This window comes from Aethalodelphis obliquidens, unplaced genomic scaffold (assembly GCF_003676395.1).
Source record: "Aethalodelphis obliquidens isolate GAN/ISIS:26980383/991018 unplaced genomic scaffold, ASM367639v1 scaffold15, whole genome shotgun sequence".
Classification (NCBI taxonomy): domain Eukaryota; kingdom Metazoa; phylum Chordata; class Mammalia; order Artiodactyla; family Delphinidae; genus Aethalodelphis; species Aethalodelphis obliquidens.
In genome coordinates this window covers 15,849-34,898 of record NW_020837959.1, presented here as the reverse complement: position 1 = coordinate 34,898, position 19,050 = coordinate 15,849, and the positions used below count along the sequence as shown (strand labels likewise).

Here is a 19,050-nt window from a genome sequence, read left to right as displayed (position 1 = left end):
GCCTCACTTCTGTGGTGACAGCAGGAAGGGTGCACAGGGAGTCAGGAACAACTTCTTGATCACTGGAGCCCCAGACCAGATGGGGGTCCACTGTAGACATTTTCAGGGTGGTGACAAGTTGGCTACGCATAACTCAGATGTTCGATAGAATGAAATCCCCAAAGGACCTAACTCACTGCCAGGAAGAGGCAAGCCATAAAATCCTAAACTTTCAATACTAACTCAGTTTCCCTACCAGTGGTCAAGTTCTTGTTAGTATAATTCAGTCAGAGCAGTAAGTAACAATGGCATCTAACATTTATCAAGCGCTCTGTGCATTTCATTCTGTCTTGTGCCAAAACCACCTTGAGGTAGGTCTTACGAGACTGCCCCATTGTGCGTGTGAAGATACTAGGTCGCCCAAGTTCTCACACACACACACACACACACACACACACACACACACACACACACAGAGTGATGGAGGCAGGTTCAAATATAGGTTTGTCTGACTTCATAGCTCAAGGTCTCAAAGAGTGTGCCTTTTATTCCCAGCAGGAGAGGAAGTGTGTGCTTGGCAAGCATTAAAGCTGTAACACCCAGGAAGGCAGCTCCTTAGCTTTACTGGTGCCTTACCTCAGTTTTGGTGATGGCCAGGTGATGGAAGTCCTTGCTTGGAGTGGGAGCTCGGCTTCCAGCCTCATACAGAACGCTGGGCAGGAGAGAAGTCATGGGCTCCTTCAGCAGCTCCACAAGCATAGTGTCCAAGGCCAGGTCGGTTTCTATGCTGCTCCTTATTTTTTTTTTTTTCACCAGCAAGAGCAGGTGACCTTCACACTTGGGGCAGCCTGCTTGAATCAAAAAGTACCCTCTGCCACTCCCTTCATTGGTGCAAAGAAGACCGTTTGGAAGAGGTTGGCTTCGCACTGTGACGATTCGTTGGCCATGCATAAAAGAACTCAGCAGACCAGTGTCAGGTTCCTGGTAACCTTTCATCGGCAGGTGTGTGAAAAACCTATTCATTCATTTATTCAATTAGTATTTATTAAGTGCCTACCATGTGCCAGGCACCGGGGAATCAGTTGATCCTGTCAGTTTCACCTGCCTCACCCTGGTTGGCTGTGTGACCCTTAGATGGTCATTCAGCAGAGCCTGTTCTGCCTGGCAGCAGAGAAAGAGCAAAGGATTCTGGGGGCCCAGGTTCACCCTGCTGGTCCCTCCTATAAGGGGACTCATGATTGGCCATCCAGTTCTTTCTTGCTGACGTGGAAAGCATCTGCCCCATTCACTAGGTGAGACATTGTGCTATTTGTTTTCTGTATGCCCTATAGCACGTAGAGCGTATACAATGTTTGTCTATATTTTTGTTCCTCGTTTCCTGCATTTCTGTCTTCTTTTGAATTTAGTTGACTTTTTCTGTAATGAAATGTTTAAATTCGTTCTTAATTTGCTTTTGTTTATATTCTATAGCAATTTTCTTTGTGGTACCATGAGGATTTACATCCTGAAATTATTCCTCTAATTTGAATTTACAGCAGCTTAACTTCAATAACACAAAAACTCTGCTCCTTTACAGCTCTATCCCCAGCCCTTTAGGCTATTGATGTCACAAGATTACATCTTTATACATTGTGTGCCCCAAACATTAATAATTCTTTTAAATGCACTAGTCTCCTAAATTATGCAGGAAACAAAATTTGGAGTTACAAAGTTACAGTAATATACATTAATACTAGTTATACACTAATACTTTTTTCTTTAAATGTATTAGTCTCTTAAATTATGCAGAAAACAAAAAGTACAGTTACAAACCAATGTCATAAAAATACTAGCTTCATAATTGCCCTATTTGACCTTTACTAAGATTTTTATTTCTCTACACGGCTTTAAGGTGCTGTCTAGTGTCCTTTCATTTCACCTGCAACACTCCCTGAGCATTTCTTGCAGGGCAGGTGTAGTGGCCACAAACTCCCTCAGCTTTTGTTTAACTGGGAATGTCTTAATTTCTCCTTCACGTTTGAAGGACAGTTCTGCTGAATACAGGATTCTTGGTTGACAGTAGTTTTCTTTTAGCACAGAGAATATATCAACCCAGTGTCTTCTGGCCTTCAAAACTTCTGATAATAAATCTTCAGATAATCTTATTGAGGATCCCTTGCAGGTGATGAATCTCTCCTCTTTTACTGCTTCCAAGATTTGCTCTTTACCTTTGAAAGTTTGATTGTAATGTCTCAGTGTGGTTCTCTTTGAGTTCATCTTACTTGGAGTTTGTTGAGCTTCTTGGAGGTTTATGGTCATGTATTTCATCAGATTTGGGGAGTTTTCAGCCATTATCTCTTCAGATATTCTTGCTGCCCTTTCTCTCTTCCCCCTCAATGCTTGTGTTGGTCAACTTGATCATGTCCCACAAGTCCCTTAGGCTCTGCTCACTTCTCTTCGATCATTTTTCATTCTGTTCCTCAGCCTCAATAACTTCCATTGATCTGTCTTCAATTCACTGATTCCTTCTTCCTCCTGCTCTAGTCTGCCTTGAATCCCTCTAGTGAAATTTTATTTCAGTTGTACTTTTCAGCTCCATAATTTCTTTTTGGTCCCTTTTTAGGTTTTCTATCTCTTTATGGATATTCACATTTTGTTCACACACCAGTTTCTTGACTTTCTCCCCATCTTCCTTAGTTCTTTGAGCATCTTTAAGACTGTGGTTTTAAAGTCTTTGTCTAGTATGTCTGCCATTACATCTTTTTTAGGTACAGTCTGTTGAGTTTTTTCCCTTTGAACAGGCCATACTTTCCTTTTTCTTTGTATGCCTTGTGATTTTGTTGTTGTTGTTGAACACTGGACATTTGAATATAATAATGTGTAACTCTGGAAATCAGATTCTTCCCCTTCCCCAGGGTTTGCCATGTTTATTATTTATGTACTTATTTGTTTTACTGTTGTAGGCTGTCTCTGTGCCAAGGATCAGCCTGAAGTGCAAATAATGTCTTTTTTTATGTCTCTTCTGAGCCTTCCCTTGGGCAGGTGCAGTCACTTTCTAATTTTCCCTGTATATGCAGTAGTATTTAACGTCTGGCTCCCAAAAGGAGAAAAGCAAAAAATGAAGTGTGTCAGGGGCAGGGGGTGGGGGTGGGGGTTGGGGAGGGTGCTGGCCCTTTAAATCACCTGAAAGCCACTTCAGCTAGAGGTGGAAGTATTTACAGAAGGAATGGCTGCCTGCCTCTTTGTCTGCACCTCTGTGAGCAAAAGCAGCAACTAGAAATCAAAGCACAGATGCTCGGTATTTGCAAGACAGGGACCTTCTTACCCACACTAGCTCCTGCAAGTTGTGTGCAAGATGCTTGCATGGCTGTGGGTAGGGAACAAGTAGCTGCTACTCTGTGAAAAGCCAAAATTGACCAAAGTTAACCACAATTTACTGTCCAGTTCTTCCCCTGGAAGTTGCAAGCCTTCAACAGACTCCAGAGTTCCAAAATAGTTATGTCAGATGAATTCTGCCAGTACAGTTGCTGTCTAGGTGGGGAGACAGATTCCTTGGGCTTCCTACTCCACCATCTTCCCAGAATCCTTTCTGCCAGATTGCTTTGGATTTACATGCTTCCTAGGTTGAGGCAATTTTAGAGGCTTCCTACTGGCCTTTCCAACAATAACAGCCCTCACCTCACAGGTCAGGGAACCAATGTGGGGATACCGCCAGTTCCTGAGTATGTCTACTGTTAATTATGCATCCTAGGACTGGAGAAATGACCACAGGATGGTTTGAGGATACTGGACCCACTGTGAGATGAACCTGAGCTGAAACTCCATTGATTATCTGACCTCCATAAGCCCCTACTCTGACTGGAGGGCCACAGTTATGCTTGGTGTCTCCTGGAATCAGTGTCAGTTCAGAACCAGTGTCCAGGCATTCCTGAAGGGTCTGATTAGTTCCTTTTGCCCAGTGCAGCCACCCTGGTAAATGGCCATCTGTACCTTTGGGGAAGGCTGGGAAAAAGGTTAACAGTATACATTGTTGGCAGTGTACTGGGATCCTTGCTCAAGGGGACCCAGCCTCCCCTTCATTCAAGGTCTGTAAACTGGCTCAAGTCTGGGAAATGACTGAGGGGCCATGACTGTTTTTATGATTCAAGTTGGAATTTTGTTCACTTGACCTAGAACTCTTCCATTTATACAAATCTAGTAAGAATTTAGTAGGCTTCCCATCCACTTCATCTAATCCTCCGTGTGGCCCATGGCAAACATTTACAAGAGATCAGCGGGTGTTAGAAGCAAAGTTAATTGAAAGTATGCTCGATCCAACTAAGCTGGTAGTTGATCAGGATCAAAGGGGTTGAAATGTCATATTTTATTCCAACAGCATTTTCAGTTTTAGGGTTGAATGTAGCATCCAGTGTGGGGTATTTATAATAACAAATAGCATTCCCGTGTTGCGTTAACGCTAAATTAGGTCCAAATCAGTCCTATAGGGTTTTTTTTTTCCCTCAATTCATAAAATGAAAAAAGTAGTCTTGCAAAGGTAGACTTGGAAGGTGGAGAGAACCGTGCCAGGCTTAGTAAGGGTAGGACTTTAATAGGAAGGACTGACCAAGTATTATGAGGTGGGGTGAGAAGGTTATTGAGTAAGGTGTGGTTTGCCAATGGAAGGCCTTAAGTAACTGTACCTTAAGGGGTAATTTTGTATAAAGAATGCAACATACAATCAGTATTGTGGAGACCTTATTTTGGTGTGTAAAGGGTTGGCTGGGGTTGATACTGGAGGCCCCAGGCTATGGAGCAGTCTACTGCACCAACGATGAGGGCCTAGACCAGTGAGGCGGTAGCAACAGACATGTTGCCAAAGAAACCCAACCTGGCTTGCTATAGGCTAAGCAGAGGAATCAAAACCCCAATTTTCAAGCCCAGGTGTGGAAGGCAGAATGACCCCCAAAGTACAAGATTGCCAGAATCTGTGAGTGTGGTAGTCTTTATGTCAGAGATTTAAGGTTGCTAATTAGCTGACTTTAAAATACAGATCATCCTAGATTGTCTAGGGGCCCAATGTAATAACATGGTCTTTAAGTGTATGAGGGAAAGAGTCAGAGAAACACGTGATAACAGAAGCAGGGTCAGAGATGCCATGTGCTACCTCACAGATGCAGGAAGGGAATCCTGCGGAGAGTGCAGGTGGCCTCTAGAAGCTGGAAAAGGGAAGGGGATGAATTTCCCTTTAGAGCCTCCAGGAAAGAATGCAGCCCTGCTCTCACCTTGACTTCAGCCCAGTGAACTTCGTAACTTTAACAGATCTGCATTGTTTCAAGCCACAAAATTTCATGCAATGTATAGCAGCAATAGGAAGTGAATGATCAAAATTACATGTGAACAGAAAGAGCTAGATTGAGAAAGGAGACAATTTCTGTGTTTTTTTTTTAATCTAAGGGTGTAATTCATCTTAAAGAGGCACCCTTCATCTTGTGATGCTTGCAGATCAGATCTGATTAAGCATCAGTCTGTCTTCATCCAAGACAAAGCTATGGAATCTACACCAATATTAAAAACAAAAGCAGCATCTGCCACACAGACACATTACAATTCACGAACTCAGAGTCAAATTAATGAAAACGACATTGGCTCCCTAGAACATAATGGCATCAAGGCCATGAATGTTGTGTAAAAATGGTACGGTAATTTTTATTCCCTTTCATGTTATGTAAAATCACTGGGGAGTCATTAGAAAGTTGTAATTTCATAGGTAAATAAGAAAATGAAAAGATAGAGTGGGTCATATTGATTAGTGAGGGATGCTATTGTATAGAAGGCAAAGTTACCAACGATTAAAAAGAACGTAAACAGGTTCTAAAGTAAGGGTACAGCTAACTAACCCTTGACCTTAGAGGTAAAAGGAGAAAAAAGTGGGAAGCCACAACTGAGATGAGCCGAGAACATCGTGCTTTGGTCTAAAATTAAGGCCTTAATGCCCAGACTACACATGCATCACCGCTGCTTACCCTAGCGTTAATATCCTCTCTTATAAAAATATTATTAAAAAACCACGAGATGCCAAGTCGTAGGATCTAGTTAGCGCCCCCTTGAACAAAGGTATAGGAAGGACTCTGTGAGAAGTCTGCACCGGAAAGTGTGAAGTCCTAAGAATCTGTTGCATGTTGTTACATATGCTCAAGCATGGTTGATCTGACTGCAGGCTTCAAAAGGGGTTCTGGGCACTGGAGGCCCGTTGTTCTACCCATCATTTTAATCAAGTCAGTATACAAGACGGATATGGCCAGGATATCTTACCTCTCCTACTTGCTGGCATCATGCCTAGAAGCAAACTCCAGAACTGGAAGCTTGTTGTCAAGGTGCCCAGTATAAACCAACAATCCCATCAACCAGTACCTTGCCTGCCAGACTGTGCTCTCCAAACAAGTGACAGGTCTGAAGCTTGTAAGGTCTTCCCAGCATTATCTAAACATTGTCTTCCCAATTGGCATATGCATTTGGATGCCATGAATAAAGCGCTCCTTGTTCAGGTGTCTGGGAACACCTTGATAAAAGCCAGTATCTCAACCCCGGCCATGTATCAGAGTCCTTATGGCACTAAATGCTTCCCATTGTTTAAATGAAGCACTCAGGACTGACCACCACTGAGATTAAATGACCTTTAATGGGCTAATGTGGATTAATGAGAATTTTCATAGACAGCCTAATGTAGCCAGGCCTCTGTATCCTTGGTTTCCACATTCGTGGATTCAACCAATCACAGATCAGAAATATTAGAAAAAAATTTCCAGAAAGTTCCAAAAAGCAAAACTTGAACTTGCCACTTGCTGGCGACTGTTTATATAGCATTTACATTGTATCAGGCGCTATGAGTAATCTGGAGATGATTTAAAGCATATGGGAGGACATGTGTAGGTTATATGCAATCTGCAGGGGGTCCCTGTGGACACCAAGGGATGACTGTACAGTGTTTCCCTGAACCTACCTGACCACAGAACTCTGAGAAAACCGAGCTTAGAAAATGCTGCTCCAGGTATGAAAATTAGTATGCTAAAAACAAGTGGAAATAGGAAAGAATAACGAATTTGGTATCATACAATGAAAGTTACACAAAAGAAAACACACATGAATATGCTGCCAACATGAAAGCCTTTGTTTTTAATTTGATAGATACACATTTGACAAAATATTTTAGAATAAAATAATCCATGAACAGGCACAAGGTATTTACAGTAACAACTGTGAAAAACATAAAACTGATGTACTCTTAAACAGTAATGTCTATTTATAAAATTTTTTGTTGTGAATCCGGAAGACTTTCATTTCTGCTCCTTACCCTGGTCTGAAGCCCCGACAGATGGTGCGGAAGGCCCAGGAGTAGGAGGTGCAACCCTGACACATTTGGCAAATAAGGATCATCTATTGGTTTGAGCTCACGGGGAAGTGAAGGGCCAGATCTTGGGGTAAGGTCCAGAATGGAAGACTCCAAAGGAAACAACTGAAGACAAGGCCTAAAATCACACTCATGTTTCTCAGTTTCCTACAGAAGGCTGCAAACAATTTTTTAAACGGACTCGATTTCCCCTCTTTTAGCAGAAAATCAGCAACCCTGAGACTCCAATCTTCCATAATATAAAAGTTAATAAACACCTAGAAGGGGTTCAAGATTTATAAATAACTTTATATGACCAAATAGAAACTTTAAAATAATTTTTATGATGTGAAAATACTTGAGAACAAAATTTCTCAAAATTTTCATGCCTAATTCTTAAACATTCTAACGAATAATTTCCAATGTCTGAAATTAGTTGCACAAAAAGATACACTTTAACTAGATGTTTTAAATTGAGTACAACTTGCTCTTGATTGTTAAATGGAATGCCTACCTCTTCATATTATTCAAATATACTGAAATTAATTTTACCCATCTGGAATATACAATATGAATTTACTGACTTACACGACAACCACATAGACAAAGATCAAGAAAAAAATAACCAAACGCTTATGCTTTGTAACCCTGCTGAGACACAGCACACCGCACATGCCAACACCTACTGGTCCAACTAGGCTATTTAACTGTACTTTCAACAATGGGTTCAATGAACAACTCTGCAGAGCATACATCCACGCTGTATTTAAAAATCAAATTTGCTGCTCCTCCAGTGGAGGTTCCAGGGCTTCCATTAGCTTTTTATTTGCCTCTTCATTATGCCGGCTTTGACAATGAGTTAAATGTTTCTTAAAGCCTCTTGGAAAATTTGACTCAAAATTACAACGTGGACATTTAAGTAAACTTTGCCCATGAGCTGCTACATGATTTTTAAGGAGAGATTCCAAAAGGAAAGCCTTTCCACAAATTGTACATTTGTAGGGACTGTGGACATTATGCTTGTTAACCAAATGATGCAAAACAGCACCTTTTTTCATAGCACGACAGCAACAGATTTTGCAGTAATACTTTCCTTTTCCACGCTTCATGTATTTTGCAATCTCCTCTTCAGAGATAAAAGCCTCTTTTTCTTCAGTAAACTGCAGTACATTCTTGGACTGCTCTGGACTAGTCACGTCTATTTTGTTCTCTCTACTAAAATCAATCGACTCCACGTCAACCTGCTCTTGATCACTGCTCGATTCTTGGCCCTTACTATCTATCGCATCCAGATCTGCTTTTATATACTCACTGCTACTAAGCTCAGCATCTGAGTTCTCTTGGTTGTCTTTCTTGAGCTTCTTTGAGGAAGGAAATAAAGTGTCTTCTACGAGTTTCTTAGGTGTAGCTAGTAGTTCTTCCTGAACCAAAACATCACACTTTTGATCGTCTATGGCATCTGCCTGTAGTTCATCACCAAGCTCAACTGCCTTCTGAGATTCTGAGAAGACAGCAGCTTTGGGAAGTTCGGGGAAAAGGGCATGTTTCCGGGGCTCTGGAAAAAGAGCACGTTTCCGTGGTTCAGGAGAAGCACGAGAGGCTGTTTTGGTAGGCTCAGAAAACAGGGCAGGTTTTCTAGGCTCAGTATCAATAGAGAGAACAGGCTTCCAGATATCAGAGGAAGCTTTAGGGGACTCAGATGGCCCAGAAGGACCTGGTTTCCGGGTCTCAGGGAAGACAGGTTTCTGAGGTTCAATAAAAAAGGAAGACTTCCAGAGATCAGGGGAACCACCACGGGAACTCTTCTGGGACTCAGAAAAATCAAGTGAAGCAGGAGAAGTTTTCCGCTGATCAGGGGAAAGCTTCCAAAGCTCTGGAGACCCTGAGGGTTTTCTGAGCTCTGGAGATCCCGCTGGACTACGGATCTCTGGGGACAGTGGTGGGCCTGGTTTGCGAAGCTCAGGAGACAAGGGAGGTCCTGATTTACGGAGCTCAGGAGACACTGGAGGAACTGTCTTCCAGTGTTCAGGTGACAAGGTGGGCGCTGTCTTTCGGAGTTCTGGTGGGCCAGACTTCCATGACTCAGGAGATGCGGGGGGAGATTTCCAGGAACCAGGTGAGACTGATGAAGACTTCCAGGACGCAGGGGACATGGATGGAGTTGGTTTCCAAGGTCCAGGTGATATAGAAGGAATTGGTTTCCAAGGTCCAGGAGACACAGATGGAGCAGGTTTAGCTGGCTTCCAAGGTCCTGATGATGCTGACGGACTGGACTTCCAAGACCTGGGGGACCCAGGTGGCCCTGGCTTCCAAGAACCTGGTGACACAGCTGGGGCTGGTCTCCGAGGCTCTGGGGACACAGCAGGGAATGGCTTCCAAGGTTCAGGAGACTCCGATGGGGACAGCTTCCTTGGCTCAGGGGAGACAGTCCGGACCGGCTTCCGAGACTCTGGAGACGCTGTTGGGGAAGGTCCCCAAGGTTCAGGGGAGGCAGCCAGAACTGGTGAGTCTGGAGATGAGGCTGAAGGTGGCCCCAATGTTTCTGGGAAATGAGAGTGTTTCTGGGGTTTGGGATTAGTAAGAGTTGCCTTCACTGGCTCAGGAGATACGGGAGCAAGTTTCTGTGGTTCTGGAGAAGGAACAGGGACTGGTTTCTGAGATTCAGAAACAAGAGGGACTGGTTTTGGAAGTTCAGGAGGAGAAACAGGGGCAGGTTTCGGAGGCTCGGGAGAAGGAAGAGAAGGTGTCTGTGGCTCAGGAGAAACAACAGGGCCAGGCTTCTGAGAGTCCAGGGAAGTAAGAGGAGAAGGTTTTGGTGATTCTGGAGACATAACTGGGCCAAATTTCTGTGTTTCTATGGAAAGGGCAGGTATAGGTTTCAGGAGTTCTGCTGAATTAGAGGCCATTTTCTGGTGTTCAGGAACAGAAGGGCTTTTCACAGGATCTGCTTCTTTGTTTAACTGATTTTTTGGTTTCTCATTCCATTTCTCTGGGGCTGAATGTTTGGATGTGATGTGATAGTATACATTAGAGTACATCTTGCTGGTGAAAAAGCATTTATGGCAGTGAAATAGCTTTGCACTTTTCTGGTAAAATATCATTTTACCTAACCCACCAGCATCCATTTCATCACAAAATTCTGGATGGATGGTACCCATGTGGATTTGTACATTTTCATAATCCGTGCCTCTGAAATTGCAGTGGTCACACTCCAAACGTGCCGATGGCTTACGAAGTTCCTGGAATACTTCCATTTTTCTAACATACACGATTATATTCTTTAAAAACAGTGCTGCAATAAAGCAGAAATAAATGATTTTCAGAGAACGTTTTTGAATAAAATGCTGTTTCTAGTCCATTCTTACTTGCATAAGTCTAGAATGGCATGTGCATCTATTAGATAATATCTCTATAAAGATTTTGAAGAGATGGGAAAAGTAATAATTAATTTTAAACTGAGTCCCAGGAACTCTGCTATTTTTACATACATCATCTCATTTAACACTCCTAACAACATGACTCAAATATTACTTTCATTTACAGATGAAGAAATTAATGTTCAAAGAAACGACTTACCCAGGTTACAGGACTATCAGGGACCCAAGCTTCACTCCAGAATTATCTATTGCATGTGCCTTACACTTTGACTCTAAAACCGCGAATCAACAAGCTGTCAGTACGCAAAGCTGAGTAAATATCAAAGCTAAAGCTAGGCTATCAAGGCAGAGCAAGAAACTTTAGGTCCATTTCAGAAAGCACTTGTTAAACTAAATCTAACATGAAAAGACAGCTTTAAAAAAAAGTCAACATATCTTGTAATGTTTTATCCATCCTAATATACTTTATCCATTCATTTAATAAATTAATTATTTTGTGCCCCATGCTTTTCTAGGCGCTTGGGTTTAAAGGCGTGTCTTGCAATATGGTGCTTATATCAATTGGGGAGGTAAGAATGTGGAGGGCAGCACAGGAAGGCACTCAAGCAGAGATCCTGAATGATGCGATGGAGTGTGCCACAAACGGCAATTCAGATGGAGGACACACTTGAGGCAACTTGCTTGCCAGAAAACAAGACTTTTAAACTTTTAAGCTAGCCTTGTTAAGGTGGTAAAAGTAACAGAAGCTCACAGTTAAAAACATACTCATTCACGCAGTACAAGGTACTCACATAGTATCACTCCCCAGGGGTAGCCACTGTACTTATGTGTCACCGAAGAGAATGTCTATGTTTACACATTCTACACAAATGAGATATTAAGCATATTTTTCTGCAACGAGCGCTCATTTAAGGAAGAGAAGGTGTCTGTGGCTCAGGAGAAACAACAGGGCCAGACTCCAGGGAAGTGAGAGGTACATGTTTTGGTGATTCTGGAAACAACTGGGCCAGGTTTCTGTGTTTCTATAGTAAGGGCAGATACAGGTTTCAGGAGTTCTGTTGAATTAGAAGGCATTTTCTAGGATATTTTTACATACAGAGTAAGCACTGAATTTCCTTTGAATGTGAGAGTATTTCTGAAAGGGAAATTCCTAGAAATGGATTACCTGGTTCAAAGGCTATTTGCAATTGAAACTGACATTTTACCAAACTCTCAAAAAGTTGTTGTACTATTACACACCAACCAAGAATGTTGATGTGAAGACTAATTCCCCAGCTCCCTCAGCATCAGAGTATCATTAAACTTCGAATCCTTTCTACTTCTTAGGTGAAAACTGATATCTCACTAGTGTTTTAATGTAGTTTAATGACAAAGACTGAATATTTCCCCTTGTTTATTAGCCATGTGTATTTCTTTCTTTTTTTTTTTTTTGCGGTATGCGGGCCTCTCACTGCTGTGGCCTCTCCCGTTGCGGAGCACAGGCTCTGGATGCGCAGGCTCAGCGGCCATGGCTCACGGGCCCAGCCGCTCCGCGGCATGTGGGATCTTCCCAGACCGGGGCACGAACCCGTGTCCCCTGTGTCGGCAGGCGGACTCTCAACCACTGTGCCACCAGGGAAGCCCAGCCATGTGTATTTCTTTTTCTAGGATGTGCTTTGCCCATTTTTCCTCATTATTTGTAAATAGTCTTTGTATGTGAAAGAAGTCAGTCCTTTTATGGAAACTATCTTCTCACTTTATTATTTGTCTCGACTTTATGTTTTTTTTTTTGCTACATACAATTGGTTTACATAAAAATTAAAAACTTAAAAGTGCTTCCCTTATGACTGTGTTTTAAGTTATGCCTTCCATTCCATTATTTTTTTTAATCACTCAATATCTTCCCTATGACAATTTCATTCTTTTCTTACATTTGTATCTTTAATCCTCTGTGATCCAGCCTATATTTGACCCCAAATGGATAGTTCAGTCATCTCAACATTGATTACACATGTAACCAATGACATGTAATGTTCTCTTTAGCAATTACTACGTTTTGTGTATGATGCTATTCTGGGCTCTATTCTATTCCCCAGCAGCTCCATCTGGTGTGCTCTTCTGAGCATGGGGATCCAACAACCGCTGAAACAGATTCTGTAACTAACGAATTTAGCACACGTTCACGCATCATTATATATATGGGTGTGTATGCTTTTATAGTTTTCCCTCAAGAACTCCAAGCACTTTTCAAAAACATACTCATCATAAAATATTCTCTTAAACGTTAGAAAGAAATGTTAAAAGCACACAAAAATACATGCAAAGCAATGCTGGTACAATACCGTTATTAAATATCGTATATTTAATTTACAATATAAATCCAGGACAAGTACTTTTAGAATGGGGAAGAAATACAGACCAACATGCTTTTCCCCTAGTAGACTTACCAGCTGTCTTACTAGAAGTCTTAAAAGTGGTCTTCAAAGGGCAGGCAAGTCTACATGGCTTTTCGACTAAACCACAGAAGACAGTGTGTAGTACATGAAGGACAAGATGAGCAGTTGGACCTGAGAAACAAAAGGGAAGGGGAATCCAGATTACTTCTCTGTGAAAATTTGTGCCCTCTGTAACAGAATTCTGCCCATTTCCCTCACTACCCTGCCCCTTCCAATAGCAAGAGGGGTCCAATCCGAGGCCTGGACACTAACTTTAATGAAACGACACCAAAGACTACCGTAGATACTATCCACGACGCCATCCTTGTTGAATTTTATTTTAATGATCCTCTATGGAATTAATGCCTGACCCTCACCCAACCAAACCCTTCTCAAACCCATCATCTAACTTCAGCTAACATGACAAGCACTCAGAAAACTCCTGCCGTGACTACAGGCTATTCTGTCAATTAAAACTTCTTATAGTTGAGGAAACTCAAACCCAGACATTAATAACTTGCTCAAGGTTAGGCAGTCCGCGTCTGATGAAGGACCATAGCAGACCATGTTCTGCTATCTATCCAGGTTCTTCCTCAAATATCTTGACCAACCTAATACAGTGGAATTTAGTAAGATCCTGAAAAGCCAGTAAATGGGCCCAAATCAGACAGATGAAATTTATCAAACATTTAGAATCCAAATATCAATTACAAAACACAGGACTATAGTGAACTGCACTGGGCAGAGTATCCCAGTGGATCACTGTCTCCAGCTCTGGGCAGGAAGGACACTTTAAGATCTTGAGTCCAAACAGTGGGAATATGCAAAAGAAAGCAAACAGAATGGTAGGAAGTCTTTAAAAACATGTCATTGGTGAGCACAGACACTTAACTTCAAAAGAGGAAGAATTATGGATAATACACAAGCTGTCCAAAAACAAGCGGAAGCCAGCAGGAAAGGAGATTTCAGCTCAACATAAAGTTTTACCAAGCACTCAATCATGGAGTAGAGTGAGCTGCGCTGTCAGGCAGGAGCCCTCCATAACTGGGAGCCAATGATTAGTACAGGACCAGAAGGGTCCTCAGAGGACTTAAGTCCAACCGCATCATTTTATAATTGAGAAAAGTGATGCTGAGGGAGAGAAGTGACTTGTTAAAGATCACAACAGTTAGGTCAAAGAAAGCAACAGAAGACCCTGATTTCCTCACTCTGGATCTCTGCTGTAACAATAATGATGTCTTCCCCATGGGGATGTTGCAGAATTGAGTTCAGAATTCAGCTGCTGGGTAGAGGCTAGAAACTGAGATTACTTCCAGCTTCCAGATTATAGCATTTTTTTCCCCTAAGTTTCAGAGTTCCTTAGCCTAATTATGAAAGTAACTCTACATTGTGCAGGTTAATAAAAATCTCTCATCCTACATTTCACCTCTACAGACCACATATTGTGTCTAAAAAACATAAGTTTTAATCACGAGTGTTTTGCCAGTCCACCATCCTGTATTTTTCAGAGAAGTTCTACCATATGGTATCACACCTATTTCCATTTCCCATCCAGTTTCTTTCTTAACATCTAGCACCATTGGTCTTTTAAAACATTTTGATGCACAGCTCTCCCATGTAAACTCAATATGCAGAGCATGTCTATAGCTAATTTGCTCTATTAATATATATACAGTAGCACGGCTCTTCATCCTTGCTGATTTTTAAAAAAATATTAAACTTCAGAGACGTTTTAGGTTTAAAGAAAAACTGAACAGAAAGTTCTCTGCTCTCATATACCTCCTTTCCTCCCCTGCACATCCTTTGTCCTATTATTAACACCCTGTATTAGTGCGGTAGATTTGTTACAACCGATAAACAAATAACATGTTACTGTTAACTAAAGCAGAAACTCTATAACCGTTCAACAATACCCTCTTTTGACTCACAACTGATAAACAAATAACATATGTTACTGTTAACTAAAGCAGAAACTCTATACCCGTTCAACAATACCCTCTTTGAGTCAAATCATACAACACTTGCTCTTTTGTGTCTGGCTTATTTCACTTAGCACGTCTAAACTGAATCATGTATCATAATTTTATTCTTTTTTAAGGATAAGCAGCATTCCAACTTTTTCCCGTTCACCTGCTGACGGTCATTTAGAGTCACCGCCTTTTGGCTGCTTCGAAGAAGGCTGCTCTGAACACTGGTGTCCAAGTACCTGGGTCCCTGCTTTCAATTCTTTGGAGCTCACACCTAGGAGGGGAAGTGCTGGACCATGGGCAACTCCATGTTGACACTTTTGAGGAACCACTGAACCATTTTTCCACAGCTGATGGCCGCTCCATTTTAATTCCCAGCCACCAGTGCAGCAGTGTTCCAATTTCTCCACTTCCGAACCAACGCTCTGGGTGTGAAGCGGCATCTCGTTCTGGATTCCCTTTCCGTAACTCTGCCGGCTAAGAGCATCCTTTGATGTGCTGCCTGGCGATCTGCACATCTTCCCGGGAGAGACCCCCACTCAAGCCCTCTGCCCACTTTTACACAGCTTTTTGTTGCTGGGTTATCAGATGCACACCACATTTCTCCCACTCCATGGGTTACCCCGCCGACTTCTGAACAGCACTGATGACAAAGCCCACGCAGCCGAGGGCGGCAGAGAAAACTGCCTCCAGGACCGGACCCTCGCGGGGCCGGGTCCCGCCTTCCCAGCGCGGTTTTAAACAAAACATTTCGTGCCTCCACGGGATGACGCAGGGCCTCCCACCCCTAGTGCCGGCAGCCCTACCCCGCCCGCGGCTCTGGGGGGAGGGGTCCTTCCGCCGGCGCCAGCGGCCGGGCCCCTCCTCGGCGGCCGCCCCAGGCTTCCTCGGGACTGCGGCCCAGACGACGCCCCTCCCTGCCCGCCCCGCTTCTCACCGGTGGGCCGCGGGCGGCGTCCAGGCGGGGAAGGACTGCGGGAGGCCGGGCTCGCGGTCCGAGGCGGCTCCGCGAGGCCCTGCGGCGCGGCGGCCTCCCGAATGGCGACGAGGCGCAGGCGCGAGCTCCGGGCGCGCGAACGTGTGCGCGGCCACAGACTGGGCCGGAGGGGGCTGACGGGAAGCGAGTTTGGCGCCGCGCGCCCTCCCGCGAAGACCAATCAGATCGTTGGTCGCGGAGCGCCGCTTTGTGGAGAGAGCGCTGGTCTGTTGAGCGGCCCGCCCCGCCCCCGGAAGTGACGCGTGCTCCCACTCCGCCCCCCGGACGCGCCCGCCCCGGCTCCGCCCTAGAAGTTACAGCGAGCAGGCGGGCCTCAGGGACTGTCTCTGCTGCCGTGGACGGTGAGGGCTGGCAGGGTGGCCGTACCTGTCCTTCCCGCCGGGTCGCGGGTCCGAGCCGCGGCCTGGGACCACCCGGCCGCTCTGAGTTTGGGATTTGTTTCTGTCTTTGGCCGGGTTCTTTAAAGTTAACAGCTCCGTAGCGCTTAAGTGCCCCGCCGAGACAGTGCTGCGTAGGGAGGAAAACGGCTGGCCGCCAGGTTCCCTGTGAGAGCCGACGGCATCCACTACCTCACTTGCAGGCACCTCTGGTCTATGCCTATGTTTTTTGTTTTATGCTCACTTTCACGCCAAATTTAAAACCTTGCATTCTTTTAATTTCTGGAAATAGTCTAACTTTAAATAGTAACTGGGGTGCTTTCTAGGAAATTTTCAGGTTTTTGCAGTAAAATGATCCATACTTTTGACCGGTTTTAATTTAGTTATTTATTTTTGGCTGTGTTGGGTCTTTGTTGCTGCGCGCGGGCTTTCTCTAGTTGCGGCGAGCGGGCTTCTCATTGCGTTGGCTTCTCTTGTTGCGGAGCATGGGCTCTAAGGTGCAGGCTCAGTCGTTGTGGCGCACGGGCTTAGTTGCTCCGCGGCATGTGGGATCTTCCAGGACCAGGGCTCGAACCCGTGTCCCCTGCACTGGCAGGCGGATTCTTAACCACAGCACCACCAAGGAAGCCCTAGATTTAATAGCTTTAAAAGAAGACCTTCCACATAATTAAAGGCTTTACAGTTTTCAGTTATCTTTTACCTGAGCTGCGTGGACTCCTGGAGGGAGGCATCGCCTGGGCTGAAGAGAACCTGCCCAGGTTCACTGTAACCTCACTTCTGGGAGGGGAGAGGGAGGGGGAATGGGTGACGGGACCACAAATAAATGAACACCATTCGTCTTTACCTAGGCAAACGCTTCCCATCCCCCAAGGCCCAACCCTGAAACGAACTCTTGTCTCCTAACTTATGAAAAAGTTCTGTGTCAAAAAATAAAAGTTGAAACGCCACTAGAAATACAGGCAAAGGACACAGATTATTTAGAAAAGAAGAACATAAATGTCCAATAAACAAAAAAATCTAAAGCTTTAATAATAAAAATGCAAATAAAAACACGTTTAAAGCTGTAAATTTTAAAGGTAGAAATGAGATCTTTTCTTTGAAGATCAAGTTTTATATTTTAAGAACTTTTGAGATCGTTATCTTGAATATGAAGCTATGTTGTGAAATTCAGCTTGGGAATAGATGGAGTGCTGATTTTCTTATTTTAAGTCTGTATTTTAAAAGTCTTTAATAATTTTATTGTAAGTGTTGCTGTTACGTCAGCGTTACCAAAATAACTTGCAACCCTGTGTTGTTGTTGCAGTCTTTTATTGTCACTTGTGAGGCCGCCTCCTGAAAGGTAGTTTAATTTGTCATCCATATCACACAATTTCCAGTTAAAGAGCTGGTTAGAGCCCAGAGACTGTTAGCAAGATATCAGTTTATTATTTCTGCCATTGGTGAAGATCAGTTGGAGTGACGTGTCAGTGAAATATCAATGTGTAGATGTGTACCTGTTCCTTTAGTCCATCTGCAGAAAGGAGTCCCTTCCATCTAGAGGCAGCTGTGGCGTGTGAGGACACTGCTGGAGTGCCGGAGTTCTGGATTCCTTTCCTTTAAGAAGCCTCTGGGGCCTTTTTACCTTCTGATACGAAATTCACCTTTAGAAACAAGGCTCCTTGTGGCTGCAGGCTGTAGCTTGAACAAGTTCTTTACTTTGTTTTCTTCTGTGTTAGAATGAGTTGATTATTCCAGCTGAACTCTGCACAAGCCTCTAGCACAGGGCAACTTCTGGAAGCCAATATCTAGATTGTGCTGGGGCAGTAACTCTGCGTCTTTTTCATTGATGTTTTCTTTATGAATAGACAACAACAAAAAATAACAAAACACCAAAAAACCTGCCATTATTTTGAATTGAAATGTAAACAAAGCTATTGTAGCTCTAGAATATATAAATACTTCAAGATGAATGACACAAACGGAGCTCCCAATTATTGAAATTTTGGTATTTTAAAGCTTCTCAGAATAGTGCCCTAAACTTGAAAGTATGCAAAGAAAGCAGAAATAACTCTTACACAACCCACTAAAATGAGGACTTACAGGCTTTCAAACACAATCTAGTTTAAGGATCCTACTTAACACATACTTTTTAATAACTAATCTGGGTGTTTTCTCAACTTACACTAGATTCCAGGTGCCAAACTTGAAGACGGGAATGAATTGGTGGAGGCAGGTGAACTAAAATTGCAGCGAGAAGTGACAACCTCAACAGTTCTGGGGATGAGGACCCAACACACAACCAAAATGGCATTGGGCTTTGTCATTTGTCATATGTGCATAAAGGATAATGACATTGAGCCTCTGCACATACTCAAAACCTACACAGGATCACGATTGCAAACCCAAACCCTGTGCACATTGTCAAATGAAGTGGTCAAAATCAGACTGACTTTTCTGTCAGAAAAAAAGACAGTTTTTCAATTCAAACTAGTGCATTAATATACATGTGACGAATTATAAAAATGACTGAGACATAAATTAAGGAATGCTTCCTGTAAGAGAAATAATAAAAGCAGCCCAGATTATAATATAGATCGAATACAATTAACTTATCC

The 19,050-nt window shown here is 43.2% G+C and overlaps 1 protein-coding gene across 1 annotated transcript; it reads right to left on the bottom strand.

Moving 5' to 3' along the window:
- Nucleotides 1-7,091: 7,091 nt before the first annotated feature.
- On the bottom strand, nucleotides 7,092-16,150 carry CHAMP1 (chromosome alignment maintaining phosphoprotein 1). Its single transcript, XM_027115727.1, has 3 exons — nucleotides 16,020-16,150; nucleotides 13,128-13,247; nucleotides 7,092-10,616 (listed from the first exon to the last, which is right to left on the bottom strand). Exon 3 carries the CDS (start codon nucleotides 10,576-10,578, stop codon nucleotides 8,098-8,100), a length of 2,481 nt encoding a protein of 826 aa, XP_026971528.1. The 5' UTR covers nucleotides 10,579-10,616; nucleotides 13,128-13,247; nucleotides 16,020-16,150; the 3' UTR covers nucleotides 7,092-8,097.
- Between the last annotated feature and the right edge of the window lie 2,900 nt (nucleotides 16,151-19,050).